Below are 16497 nucleotides of genomic sequence, written 5' to 3'. Positions count from 1 at the left end.
ATACATCTATCCTGGAATAATATTATATAACAACGGACAAATAGTGTCCATCCAACACTAAACAATAATATTTAGTATATACCTACGATATAGAATATAACAATATAACAATACCTAATAATAATAATAATAATAATAATAATAATAATATAATATTACCTTAATGGCATACCTACCTAAATTAAAAATATATAATATGTATGCTACATAATAATAGTGATATCCTTACCAAGTCAACAAATAATAATGATAATAATAATAATTGTAATAATAATAATAATAATGATAATAGTAAATAAATCGTTCTAATCATCTAAACTCTCTATAGATATTTAACATGTCGTTTTCGTTTCAACGAAGGGTCGCGAAGTGAGCGTATAATATATATATATACACACACATATTAGATATGATATATATATATATATATATGTATACGAATATATACTTAAGAGAGTTCCATCAAGTGACTAGAGTCTATGCAACCACACAAAAAGGTCTAAATATACAATTATATGTATTATCGAAATTCATAGTTTCCGAAAAAAAAGTCGATATTCAAGAGTTCTACGTATATAAACGAAATACAAAAATATAATAACATATACAATTTTATTTTATATTATTGTATATATATTATAATATAAATCAACCAAGGAGTAAAAAAACACAACGTATCTATTTCTCAGGGGGAGTTAATAAAATCTCAAACCATCAAAATATACCTTTTCTAAAATATCGCCACGTCTCCTCCTCAAACGTTTGGATTGCGTTATATACCGCTGAAAATACACAAACACAGAACCGTTTTACACACAGATTGTAGTCACTTGACACAATTAAACATTATGGCACTTGTGGAATCAATATCATTAGTTAACTATATATATATAATATTATATTATTAATCATGTTGTAAGTATAGTGCGTAGGTATATCATATTATTAAATTATGTACATACGTTGTTGGACCATAGAAATAATATTTTCATTATTTTCAGATTTTTAGATTTTATATAAAAGTAAGGTACTTTTACGCATATATAGTAATTAAATACTAAATGTAGGTATGCTATAAAATATCGTATATGTTAGTATCAATAATAATCGCCTACAGTCATTAATAATCGTCTTACAAGTCTCGTCGTTGTGCGTTCTAGACTTAAAATATATAAAACGGGACAGGGTGAACTCTCTAGGGGTCGGGTTGACGTATTCATGAGTAAATATTACTTGGTCATACGGTCATCACCTTTTTAGACCTGAAACAAATAAAACCATCCGTCAAAGGTATATAAGACAGCTAAGTTTAAAACGTCACCGGAGTCGGCGAGCAAATGATGACATAGGTACTACTACAAACGACAACACACGCGACACTATTAAACATTCCATTTGCCACATCAATACCCGGGTGGACTGGCCCACTGGTCTACAATAGGACAGTATGCCCTTGAACTATGAGGGCACGGGGCTCTTCATTAAAAAACGCAAAGGGGCCATAATTAAGGGATAGCACGTCTTAAAACTTAATAATCTTCAACTGTAATTTCTGAATTTGATAATAATTTCTAATTTTATAGAATACTATAAAAAGATACTCCTTGATAATATATTATTAGTTAATTTACATTTGGAACATTGATTAAATATATTTAATCAATGATTGGAATTATGTTATTTTTAAAGTAAAATTGTAAAAATACGAAGAGCTCCTCTGAATTTTCCTTAAGTTTTTTTTATAGTGGAGGTCAATAGGCTTTTACAAACCTAGTCCGCCCCTGTCAATACCAAATAATATTGTAATCGTAAAGACGTGTTGAATCGACAATAAATAGCCGTTTGTTTTTATTGTATATGTTAACAGAAAATTAAAAACATTTTACGTACTTGTATCATAATTATTATTCATCAATTGTTATTGTTATTACAGATAACGACAATTCGAATAAATGAAAATCATAATATCATAATATTTACTCCCGACTCTGTTTTAGAAACATTTAAATAACGTTTGATCGCATATTAATAATTATTATGGCGATAACCGGAAATTGGAATGTGGGTCATGATTTTTCAATATCATAGGTATTGTTTACGAACGCGATATTTCTTTCTATATTTATTACCGGCTCCTGGAGTTGTTCCTGGTCAGCAAACAGCTATTTTCGTCCTCGTCCTGTCCACGTTCCGCGTTCCAATTTGTCGCACCGGCGGCCTCCATCAGGCACGTGAAGAATGATGAGTGCTGTTTGAAATTTTTACACAATAATGTTTTATAGAAAAAAGATAGTATAAAGATAAAATAATTAACTAGAAATGGAAAAAAACAATAAAAAAATTAGCAAAAAATTACATATAGTAGCTTGTTAGAAGTGCAACAGTGTGCAACTATAGTTTTATATAGCCTAACCACCACCACATCTCCCTAAAAAAAAAAGAAGCTTTTTATGTATATTTTTTTATACGAAGATGTTGTACGAAGCTTTGTCATCAAGCGGGTGTTATGTATAAGCTTAAAAACAGAAATAATAATTTATTTTACTTTTTATTTTCAAATCTCACGATTTATTGTATTCTTTCTTTCTTTCTTTTTTTTATATAGTATATATGATATTAATTTTCTTAGTTTTATATTGTTGTCATTTAAATAAAAGGAAAAATAAATATAAATAACAAACCATTGCATTCTAAAATATATATTATATTCTAACTACACATTCACAATATGTATCTATAATACGTAATATAATATAGTTTAATAGTAATAATGTTATTATTATTTCATACATAACATAAGTCCGTGCATCTAAAAAATACTGTGGAATTACTTTCTAAGAATGCGGGTACGCAAAAACACAATGCAATAAAAGTCTAAGGCTACGCCGATAAACTAATGTAGTATTTCGTAAGTGTTTATAAGTATATATTATTAATAAAAAACATATACAAAATATATGCGATATTATGAAGAAATATTATGATGAAGTATGCTATGCTAATAGACATATAATAATAATAATAATAATAATAATAATAATAATAATATAATATTATTGAGTGGATATGAAATAAATATATATATAATATAAATAAATGAATAAAAATACGTCTATGTAATCCGCTCTAAGGTATATAATATATATACTGATCTGTGAGACCCGTGCTTATACATGACTGTAATTATATAGTTAGTTAAAAATGAATCTATTAAAATAGAAGTACAAAAAAATAAAATAATGAAAAATTAGATACAAATAGTATAAAAATATATAAATGTTTAGCGCTATGTAAAAGAATCTACTATAGCCAGCTGAACTGTGGTCTAATAGACGAACAAAAATATGTGTATATGTGTACACGTACGTTACCTATAGTCTAGAATAATTAATATAGTTAGGTAAAATATATAAATATATAAATGTATATATTGTATATCGTAAATACATATCACATATATATATGTATATATTAATAAATAAGGGTGTTATAATAATAAATATATTTCAGGTAACTCAGGGGTATTGTTATAATGTGCTTTTAAAAGGACAAGGAGTTGAACGAATAATAAGTCGAAATCAAAATGTAATAAACAATATAAAAATAATAATAAAACCAAAAAATAATTAAATAAACAAAAAATAAAATAAAAAATTATTGAAAAATAACAAATTAAAATTAACTATAAATCGTGATTGAAATAGAATAATGAATGGAAAACATCGACAATTCGACAACTGTAATATTATTATGATAGTATAATATTATGTTAATGATATCAAAACACAAGACGAAACGTTGCGAGATAAAATTTATTTTGATCTAGGTAGGTATTTGGGATTATAATAGTGATATTACGGAAATATATATTGAACATAGTGTTTTTTGTATAGCTCTGTCTATGTGGGTAATAACAATGATTTAAATGTTTTAAATAGTTTATTGCAAACTCAAACGTTTATAAATATTGTTAAGACTTTCAATTTGATTCCGTTATAGCGAAATGTATCGCTTTGTGACGCCGTTGTAAAGTTTAGCAACGTTTCACCTTGGTGGCTACGTATTACCGCGAAGAATAAAAATGAGAATTGAACGACACGAATAAACAGCTGTACAATGAACAATGAAATTTAAAATGAATAGGTTATAATTGAATAAATATAAATACAAAAACATAAACATAAACAAATGAATAAAACAATAATATGAAATAAAAAAAAAATATGGAACTAATGATTAAAAATAATAATAATAATACATTTATATATAAAAATAATTGAATAAACTCAAATAAATACTACCGGCTCTGGGGAACTATGTTCTGCAATGTCCTGAAAGCAAACACATAAATATAAACTGTCTCTATGTCGACTGTTCTCAATTTCCATTTACTAGGTAATTTCGTTCACCCTTTTTCCATGCTCTAAAAAAATATTATGTGTTCTACGAATATTCTAAGCCTAAAAACATCAACAGTGTTCCACGGTTTTATGCCTAAAAACAATTTTCACCTAACCTTCAATATTCTCCACACATTGACAAATTATTATTTTGTGCACATACTACACTAATCAATGACATTATATATATACCTACTTCACTGACTATAATCACCTATCTACTAAAAAAACTGTATTATATATCAAATATATTGTAATATATTATATGTTTAAAGCTATAAAAAAAATTAATCAAAAATAATAAAAAATAATGAAAACGATAAACCTACAACACTTTTATTTGTGTTTTAATATTTCAACTAAACTCGTACTATTACGCTCATATTATTATAATAAAAATCAATCAGTTTTGTTTATTATATATATATATATACGTATATATTCCAAGGATTTTTTTTTTGAGAAAAGTTTAGGGATCTTACAACACAAAACAAAAAACAAAACAATAATTTAAACAAAAACATATTGTCAAACATGTGTGAACGTGTAAAAGCAAAACGTGTATTTTCGTGTGTTCACAAAGCTCAATGTTGTAAATTCTTACAAAAAAAAATTAGTATCCTCGTTATACACCTAAAGTACGAAAACACTTTTGTGGTGGTTTTCTTGTTTTTTACAATAATTATTACTGTTATTTTGTAAAGGAATATTAATTATAGTTTGTTCGTATAATAATCTTCAAATTTTCTCGTACCATGTAAATTACAGTTATTTATTATGCGGAAAATAGCGAAAATCATTCACTCACACACAACATTGATTTTTGAACCATCATTAAAATAGTAACAAATAAACAAAAAAAAAAACAAAAAAAACCAACAGAACAGAACATAAACAATCCGAAATTAAATAATTGTGCATGCGCTGTACACCAACCAATAACAAAAATTGTTTCACCAAAACACATCAATGGAAAACATTGTAATGGGTCCAAGGAAAATAAACACGCATCGATATAATAACAGTTCACAACACAAATAATATATATAATATAATATGACAATTCGTAAACAAAAAAAAATCAGGGGTAACAGCACTCAAACAATAAACAAAAAACACAACCGACTTCAACGTATATAAAATGATGTATATATATATTTTTTTTTTGATTTTTAGGGTTTTTTTCGTAACATTTGCTAACATTTTTATCGTATGATTTTCTCACGGGTTGCGATGATATATATATAATATTATGAACCTATTATTATATATTTGTTCATCCTACAATATCCTTGTATTTTTTTTGATTTTTTAATAATAATACATAATATATGTTTTAATCCTTTTTCAGATGTATAGGTAATACTATTGATTTAACTTTGATTAATTAAAAAATGTAAATTTTTTTAACTGTAGGTATAATATTCGCTAAAAACGTTCAATATGAATTGTATTACCTGTGGATTCGACGATTCGACCTGACCGAATCTCGTGGACTTCCAGCTCTCTAAAATCAACAGACCCGCGTATATCTTGCCTACCGTCAGTTTTCCGGTGTTCAGACCTATACATCAGGTGAAAAATATTTATTTTTTTTATAATACTCGTCCCGCGTCAACTACAGAAAAAAAACGAAATAAAACCCACAATCGCTTTTTGGAATGAGCAGGTCCAAAATCTTTCTGGCCTGTAACGGCCATATGTGTCTGATGGTCTCTCTTAATTCTTCGTCCGCCTGGTCCATCTCTTCGGCTGTGGACAGAAATACATATCAATATTATTCACTCACAGGTGGCGTCGTAACATATGATTTGACAAACCACACAGATTCACAACAACAACAGTAACAACATAAACAACCACACACTATCAATACATTACGCTCACTCACCACATCGCATCTTTATGCTCAGGTTTTCCCGGATGAGCGCGAACAGCGTCGTGGTGAACTGTACCTTGCCGTCCTGATCGACCGGCATGTTCATCCGAATGAGTTTCTTGTACGCCAAACGGTTGGGACACTTGTTACCGAAGCCCAATGGCGGATCACCGAAGCCCAATGGCGGATCGATGTTTTTGAGCATATCGTACATTTCGGTGTAGTGTATCTTCCCCCTGTGGTGCGCATAATTACACATAATCGTTACTAACAGTTTATATCTCGTTTCGATATCATTATATTATTATTATTAGGGTTCAAAGGATTGAATGTTCTACAATATCCAAACCATGCACGTTCTCTATGTCAACCTTTTGCAGTGCATTCAAAATTAAAGAATTGTTGGAATATGCGGGTAAAACGCGGGTTGCAGTGGTCCAATATGTCAAAACCGATCTATTGCAGGATTATCTGCAGTTGACATCAAATTTTGAAATTATTTGAACGTAAAACGGCAAGCACTTTGAAAACTACTCTTTTTATATTAAAATATTATATTTTAATGTTATAAAAACACCATTAGTGTTTCTTCAAAATATGTAGAAAAAAAACAGTTTTATGTAGGTAGGTATTAGTATATTATGCACTATAATAGCGTCAAATAGTAGATATCAAATAATATGCAATTTCGTATTTAGTATGGGAAAGTTACAATTTGTATATCATTTGTACTTTAAATTTAGAATAAAATCCATCAAATATGCAAAATTATTTAATGTTCATACCCACTTGTTGCGAGATTTGGTACTATATATATTTTATATGTTATTAGTTATTACTCACGTGGCGTTTGGGTCGTATTCCGCCCATATCCGAACGAATTCGTCTAGGTGATGAGCACCCCAGAATCGACGAGTCCCTGGTCAGGTAATCGAAGTTGTCCATGATGACTGCCACGAACAAGTTCAACATCTGCAGTGTACACAGGGAAATTAATGATAATATACTATGGTATAGTCGTTTTAAGTTTAACGGCTCGTAATCTTATATTATGATTAATGGTTATTATAAAAATCGATGACGAACGCGTCGATAGTTCGATACGTCGTGTGTATCGGTTAGACTTGCTTACCAGAAACGAGCAGAAAAAATATGAACGACACAAAATACATGTAGGGCCATGTTCGAACCGCAATCATAGTCCAACTTTTGGCACCCGGCTCGCACATTTTCCCATGATTACACGACAACATGATCGACGGCCACGCTTCGCCCGTGGCGCATCTGTAACACGGAAACGCGTTATAACACGGATACACGCAATAACAGCACCTGCAGTGGTCTTCTTAAATTTTTTTGTTGCTATAACTTAACCGTACAATATGTTTTTTTTTATATTTGTCTCATGATTAGTGCCTATGTATGGGGGGGGGGGGGAGGGGGCTGCTGCTGGAAGGGACATATTATTGTGTCGATGACGAAGAATCAAATTATTAAAGTAAATTTTTTTTTAAGATCAATTCAAAATTTAAATTATCTTTGAGCGTAATTCAAAGTTTATTATTAGTTACCGTGCATAGTGCACGAATTAATATTAATTAATATTGCTTTAAAAATATAATCATTATAATATTTAATTGTAATTCCGTCATTCGGAAAATATTACAATATAGAAGATGTCGCGATGGATAATATATGATAGTATCTATTACAATATTATACTATAGTAATATAATCAATATATAATATAATTATATTATATTAATTATAATTATTACCGAAACAATAGCATTAGACCCTGGACAAACGTTTGGAAATTGTTGTGCCTGTTGATTTCTGTGGTGGGGTTCAGCTCAATGTTGCCGAAAATCTGCATCCCGATGATGGCGTATATGAAGAACAACATGCCGATCAGCAGGCACACGTAGGGCAGGGCCTGCGGTTAAACAAACGGTTAAAGGTATTCGGTTTGTCACGGGTATGGTGAGGAATGGAACAACAATATACTGAAAGTGAGCAAAAATGGGTGGCCCAAAATCGTTTCCGTCCAAAATCGAATTTTTGGACTTCGTTCAAATGACCCTTTTTGCTGAAACTCAAAAAAGATGGATTTGGTTTTATCATAAACGAAAAAAACATTTTGATTTCCATTGTCCGAGAGGGCGTTTGAAACAAGTCATGTGAAACAACGAAATGCATTTGACTTAAATATAGGAATATAACCTTTTATCATAATATTTCAAATGGTATATATAAATATATAATAGAAATTAGATCATATCACACGGTATGAGTTTATTAAATCCATGTCATAATTTCGATAAATAATATTATGCGTAAGTATTATAAATATTATATTATATATTATTATAACATTTATAACACATTTGTGTGATGTTTATAAACTTATTAAATTACTTTAATTACTTTGTATTTATTAGTAATATGGTCGACAGTTCATAATGTTTTATTCTTATTTTTTTATATTTACATTAATTTATATATTTAAATTAGCATTCATAATAATATGTTCTACACTTCGTACCTAAATATACGTTTATCAACTAAAATTGTTAGTAACATTTCAATAGACAAATTTAAAAAATACTGTGGTAACCAAGATATGTTTTTCGTTTATTATGAATATTCTATGGATAAAAATCAAAACCCTCTTTTTTGAATTCAAGCAAAAAATTTGATTTGGTCAAAAACAAGTACGCCTATTAAATGACGTGAATCGCGCAATTGCAGGCATTATATAATAATATATTATACGTACTTTGAACGACTGGACGAACGTCCAGAGCAATATCCGTATCGTGTACCCTTGCCGGAGCAGTTTTATCAGTCTTGCGGCGGCGGAAGAGCCGGAGGAATCCGACGTTTATGAAGTTTTCCTGCAACAACGGGATTTTGTTTACCACACATGGCGCAAAACTGTGCGAAAAGGCCCCCGCCCGGTGACGGTATAATATTGTTATTACATATCGCTTGATGTCCTCGCGCGCCAGTAAAATAATATACAACATTTATAATATTACAATATAGATAACTTCACCTATATAGTATTATGTTATATTTCAAAAGATGGCGCATTTAAGCTCAACATGATATAATAATATAATTAAACGCGTATATATATATATATATTATGCGCATCATCACACGAACTAGAGTGTATTTGAACGTGAAGCTCAGCGGTGGCGGCGGCATTGTAATATTGTATCGCACATAATAATTATATATGTATGACCCACTATTATTATTATTATTATATACATTATACAGCTAGGATGATCTATTTACACGGCAACACGTCATAATTTATCTTCCAAGTCAATTTTCGTATTTTTGAAATGTTTATATGAATTGATAAGTATTTATTACACTATTACCCATATCTTTACGAATAAATAATATTTTATATATTTTCTTTTGCTATCTACCCACTTTTTTTTTTCATAGTGGTTGATCTTAAGTTGCTTTAGGTTTTTAAATTGTTTATAATATTCACCTTTATTATATTAATAATTTCATAGTCAGAAGAAGAATATTAATAAAAAAAAATAGGTGTTTAATAGTCTATAGTATATATTTATATATGTTACGGGCAATTTGAATCGTGAATATAAAATAATAATTTTTAGTGCATTATATTATTATATTATATTCATCATCAATAATTATATATAATATTGAAAGGTACATAGAATTTTTTAGAAAAGCATTCATTCTGCTTCTAAAGAAGAAACTGAAAACCACATAGATAGAAAATTATATTTTTTTGTAAAAATATAGTGTCGGGTATAAATACACAAATATAGGTACATACTTAAAATCATAATATTTTTTTTACTTAGAAAATTAGTTTCGCCAGTCAATTGATCATTCCGTATATCCTGCATATAATATTATAACATAATATATTTTTGTATCGTAATATTATGGAGTGTGAATAATTTGATATTTAATAATAATGTTTGTGTGATCAATTATTATTATATTTTATTAAAGGCGTGGTAATTGTGCGTAAATGGCTCGAACACAAAAAATAGTGTAACTCATATCACGCAAACCTGTTACATGTAGTTTTGTTGCAGTGACGTATTTGAACCTAGAACACAGTTATAATAAGATAGATGTTGATTTTTCAACACAACTCTTGAATATCGGTACGGAGTGTATTACTGCGCACCCCACATAAGTCCAGGCGGGCAGCACTATGGCAAGTGCCGGGGCCCCCACGTTCACAAAAAAATATTATATAATTTTTCATTAATTATTAAAAAACCAGTACCATAAAAATGTTTTTAATTTAAGTGCCCCCTCCGAATACAGATTCTGGAACCGCCCTTGTCCTCGCGGTCAACGCCCAACATTATGAAAATAATCTTTTTCTTAAAAATTGTTTTTTAACATCAAAATAATATATTCAATTTTTATTTGAATTAACGCTGAACGCAAGTCTATCGATTTCATTATTGTAATACCGATACACTATTATCGATACGCAAAGAAAACAAAGTTTCCTTCACCCACCAACCCGCCAATCAATCAATTACGCCACTGCAATATAAAACAGCGATCGCTGAAACGGCTCAAATCTTACAGGTAACACGATTTTATTATATTATTGTAATGTCGTGTGACGACGGTACAGTTTCTAAACAAAGGTCACTGGAGCAGCATCGGTGTAAAACGATATACACGAACGTTGGCGGCGATGTGTGTTCAATATTTTACGGTGAGGAGATAAAACGGCGACGAAATCGAGTAAGTATAATGTATTAATGTGCAAATATACAGCCGTTGCCCGGCACCGGCAGAGCAGAGTGGGCGGCAGCGAGGTACGCCCTTGCAAAAGATCGATTTGAGTTCGCCGCACCACGGAAAAATAAATAATAATAATAATAAACGGAAAATCGAAAATAACACGCGTGAACAATCGATTTCCCGGAGGCAGAGCGATTAGTTTAATATTAGTATAGTTTTCTGTGATGAATACGCGAATAAGAGAATAAGAACAAGAACAACGACAATATACCCAATAATAATTGCCATTCGCGCGCGCATAATATAATATTATAATAACATATTATTATGAATTTCTCACAGGTCTGCTTCGCACAAAATAATAATAATAACAATAATAATAATATATCTGTGTACGATAGATCATGTGCTAAGCGTCATTATCGAAATTTGCGGCAGCGGTGGCGGCGGCGGCGATATAATATATTATTATTATTATGAGTTTTATTTAGCAGTGGCGGCGGCGGCGGCGGCGGCGATATCTCAACAGTAATTATATTGATAATATTATAGTATAATATCATACATAGCATCAGCAGCAGAGCGTATAAAACATATTACACACCGATATTACACATAACATATTAACATACGATGATTTGCGCAAGCTCGAGGCGCGGCGGACCGGAGTCCGTCCGTCGTCGGTCGAATCGTGTGTCGTTTTGTACGATAATTTATATAATATTATAAAAATAACAATTTGTTAACACAATATAATAATATAATATATACACATACGCAGCGGACGCGGAGGGTATCGCGGCTGCAGCAATGTCGCGGGCGTTTGTTTTCCGGAGCCCAAGCAGATCACTCGATACCGAGGCTGAACACATAGGTGTTATAGTTACCAATTTTAATAAAATATCACTAATCAAAATGAGTATAATATAATGTGCTCACGATACGATGTCAACGATATTATTATGCCCCCCCCCCCCCTCCCCCGCTGGGGTAGGGGAAGGACGGAAGGTGTCTAATTTGGGGAGGGCTGGAAATCGTAGTGTGTATTCGTGTGAACGAAATAGACGAATAATGAAAGTGTATGCAATGTGTGGTGGTTTGATGGTACGCCCACCCTTACCCGCTACCCACGCACCACTCACAAGCCACCGTCGGTGACCAGAGCTCCTGGAAAATTCGGGCCACGAACATTGCACGCTGCTACGACCTCTACGCCTGGATTGCAAAATATATACTCAATACCAGTGAAAACTATCGAAAATGGTGATGTCAAAATATATATATATATATATAATATATAACTATTCTAAAACAATATATTCCAACAAAAAAACTATACAGCATATTATTATTATATATAGGTAGTGTACGTATAATTATAATATAATAATATAAATAAACTCGATATAGGAATGTGTGAGAGAAAAAGAAACAAATTAAATGAATAAAAAACCAAACAAAATACCTTCGCCCCCACGTTCCGGATACTCGGGTTTTTGCTAATGAGATTTTAATCCAAAAATATATTTTTATACAGGCCTCGAAATTTTTCACTAAACATTCTTTTTTATTTGTTTTCTCTACGTATGTACCTAATCAAATTTCTACGAGAAATATTCCATGGCAAAGTATCTAATTACAGTTTAATCTCTAACTCTCTAGCATTTTTTAATTTTTTTAATATTCATAATATAGGTATAATAGAAGGGCTCAAAAAATGTATTTTAATTTCGCTTCATTACATCATACTGTAAGACGCAAACTATGAATATTATTTTTGTAGTTGTGTATAAGACACAAAAGTAATAATTATTTAGATAAAAAAATTATGTTTAACAAAGGTTTCGCAATCGTTTAATAGATACTGAATTATAAAAATATCTCATTCGTCGTTATTTTCTATTCTATAAATATCATTGTTGCGTGTAATTCAACTATACGTCGACACTTGTGTGCCCTATAACTTAATGCAATTTACTGTAAACTAATATTATGCATTTGTATGCACCAGTAATAAAAATGAATTTATTAAAAATATAATATGTAAACTATAACGACATCGAAACAGCTAGCGAGCAGTTTAAAAAGCATATAAAACATCCACCATACTATAAATAAAAAATGCAATGAATTGCGGAGGATAAAATATTATGCATAAACCTAAGAGCCGAGATTGTATATGATTATAGTTGCATTGCATATTATAATATTATATAAGTCGTAGAAAACTCTAGAGAAGCTACTTGCAGTGGACTCGATCAGAATATAATATATATTAAAAAAAACCTAATAACAATAATATGTTTAATTAGTATCAAATAAAAAAAATAATAAATATTTGGAATACAATTATTATTATTATTATTCTTTAAGCAATAATATTATGAAACCCAATCATAATATCCTATCCAAAATAATGATTATAGTACGTATTACATATTTTTTACGATACATTTTAGACGAGTATATTATAATTGTTATTATTACCTAATGTTTTAGCAACGAAAACAAAGGCGATTTAAAAAAAAAATATATAATAATATTATATTTTCTATACCGTAATAATAGTACCTATGTTATTATCGAACGCTATATTGTATTACAAAATACTCTACAAACAATAATGGTGGTAACTACAGTTATTATTAATCATTATAATATTATTACTCTTCAAAGGTCAGACTAAATATGCTATAATATAACAATATGCTAGCCATGGTGTGTTTCTATGTGTATAATAATAATAATAATAATAATAATATGTTACTACGATGATGAATAATTATTGTACTTTGGGTACCTACTACCTACTATAATACTATTAATGCATTAGATTTAATTAATATATTATTATATATCGGTCAAATTAGTAATACAACATTATACTAATGTTATAATATAGTATTTAGTAGGTATATACGTATAAACATCGATACTCACTACTTTTTCTCTTAAACATTGCATTGTATTGCCAATAATTATAAAAAAGGATCTAATAAAACGTATTTTGTACTACTAAATAATATTATATACCTACCTATGTATATAAAATAACATAATATCAACAATATCAAAGTCACTATACTGTAATGTCGTATAAAACATACACCAAAAATCCGAGTAGCCCTTAGTGGATTATTATTTATTATTATTGTTTTCAATTTCCGTAAACGTCATAATAATATCAATAATGATGATAACATAATAATATTGCCATCGGATTTGTCGGGAAAAATTGAAAGAAAAATAAGACGTATCTACGGTTATAACGAAAAAATTACAAACGAAATTTAGGTGGCGCAATATTTTTAAATATCTCAGAAACTCGGATTTGATCGGGTTTTATAATATCACCCGTATATTCATTCCGTAAGTAGGTACATATTTGCGGGTAAGGTCCCCCAAATAATAATAATAAAATAAAGAATAATAGAGGTGCCTAAAAAAAATCGAATATATTATTTCTGATTTTACTAATAACAATTATAAACAAAATATATCGTGTTGAATATTGTCGTCACATAGCTAATGTAAGTCGTTACTCACAATATTTATCGGGTTATAATATTGTGATTGTCGACAACTATTTTCTAAATAAGTGTCATAATACGTGTATATATATTATATATTCGCTTGCTGCTTAATTATTAAGAGCAATAATTTGATAACCATCGTGTTGCATAATAAATAAGTACTTATATAATATATTTTTTTTTCAAAAAAATAAATGAAATAAAAAATAAAAATCCATGTCCAAAAGACCAAAAAAAAAAATTACAAAAGACACATTCTTCAACAGTATACAAGTGCGGTCTACGTCGGATGCAACAAATTGGCGTACTCCTGATGTTTTAAATATAAAATTTACCTCCACAACTTCTCCAAACAGCAGTTTTGGTAAATCTGTTGGTTTCTCTACATTGTTCAAAGTTCGGTACACATATACGAGGCGTTCCTATACAAGAGTAAACATGTTACAAATTCCTGTCGGATGTATATTGTTTTTATTTTTAATTTTTTTTAATTTTTAATAGGTATTTTTTTTTGTGCGAATTTCCGATAAACGTTGACTTTGATTCGATATCCGTTCGTATTCTAGATCCTATGTCCTTTCGTGTTCTCAAATCCTGATCATTATTTTACTGCGGGTCTATTTTATTTTGTTCGATAAAAACATTATAATGTACCCAGGTAAAGAAAGTCTGGATTTGTATCCCAACTGGGGTGACTGGCTTAGGTACCTAACTGTAAATGCATTCTGTGAACATCATGACATAATTTTTGTAAGGTTTTACGTTTATAATAAAAATTCCGACAAAATAAAGTGATGAAAACGGTTCGAAAAGCATTTCACAGGCATGATACATCAATACTATATGGGTACTTGGAAGCTCTAAGTTACGTCGCGGAAGGTTAATTCAATATGTAATATGTATCGTCGAGGGATGAAATCGACAACGTGCCAGTCGGTTTACTATAATATTATTTTAGGGAGAAAAGGGTAATACAATTATTATAGGTATGTCTATGTAAAGCGTGTGTAGTGATTGACTGAAAAATATTCACGCTAACGGAAATTATGCGACGCATAAGTGGTCGCTAAAATTAATAGGTATGTATTATAATATATAGCCATATAAATTTGGGTTTTAAACAATAAGAATCTTATAATATAATATCATACATCATCGCCGGACAAAACGACGAAACTACCTGTCTCGGTTTTCATAAGTTTTCCAGCAGTTCAAAAAAATCCATTTTTCTTTATAGTTGATAATATAATAATAATACATTATAGTGCACTCTTATGCGTTAAACAAGTTCATTGATTCGATTAAAATGCGAGACAGGTAGTCTTGCCTTCTCGGTGACAAATTATATGTATCAACTATTATAGTAAGATAATATTTTATTATACGTATAGGAGAGACAACCATATAGACGATCACACACTTGCATCCAGAACTTAAATAATTGTAAAATTAAAATACATAATTATTATTAATTGTTACATAATATATAAATATATTTTATAATATTATGTATAGGAAAGAACACGTAGCTGCAAAAATTGTTATAAATGCATATACATAATAAATTGTTTAAAATATCTTACCCCAAATTCGATGACCAGCGCGTCCACGATACTTCCGATGACCGTGATGAAGTCGAAAATATTCCACGGATCTTTAAAAAAATTCTGAAAACCATTTCATTAAGCAAACAACGTGTTTGGGTTAGACATTTGTGAGTATATACATAATCATATATACATATTATGTTTAATTATTAGGTATTAAATCATAATATATTATTATTGTTATTAGTGTAAATATTGTACACGCATGCTTTCCATTGGAATCACCGTGGGAGGACGTGGTACATCCGTGAAACAAATTCATTTTTTTTTATCGTATAGGTCTAAAATAATTATGTATAATATCA

At 29.8% G+C, this 16497-nt stretch overlaps 1 protein-coding gene across 1 annotated transcript in view; it reads right to left on the bottom strand.

Annotated features, from left to right (window-relative positions):
* Positions 1-16497, bottom strand: part of LOC132947055 (voltage-dependent calcium channel type A subunit alpha-1) — a 279720-nt gene that overhangs the window by 14451 nt on the left and 248772 nt on the right. The window contains 14 exon segments of the mRNA XM_061017234.1: positions 1253-1262; positions 2130-2248; positions 4302-4331; positions 5858-5964; positions 6048-6152; positions 6292-6515; positions 7123-7181; positions 7183-7251; positions 7412-7429; positions 7431-7563; positions 8058-8215; positions 9059-9136; positions 9138-9176; positions 16169-16252. Coding sequence (XP_060873217.1) covers positions 1253-1262; positions 2130-2248; positions 4302-4331; positions 5858-5964; positions 6048-6152; positions 6292-6515; positions 7123-7181; positions 7183-7251; positions 7412-7429; positions 7431-7563; positions 8058-8215; positions 9059-9136; positions 9138-9176; positions 16169-16252 — 1233 coding nt within the window.

The sequence above is a fragment of the Metopolophium dirhodum genome, chromosome 6, assembly GCF_019925205.1.
Source record: "Metopolophium dirhodum isolate CAU chromosome 6, ASM1992520v1, whole genome shotgun sequence".
Taxonomy (NCBI): domain Eukaryota; kingdom Metazoa; phylum Arthropoda; class Insecta; order Hemiptera; family Aphididae; genus Metopolophium; species Metopolophium dirhodum.
This window is presented reverse-complemented; position numbering and strand designations above follow the sequence as displayed.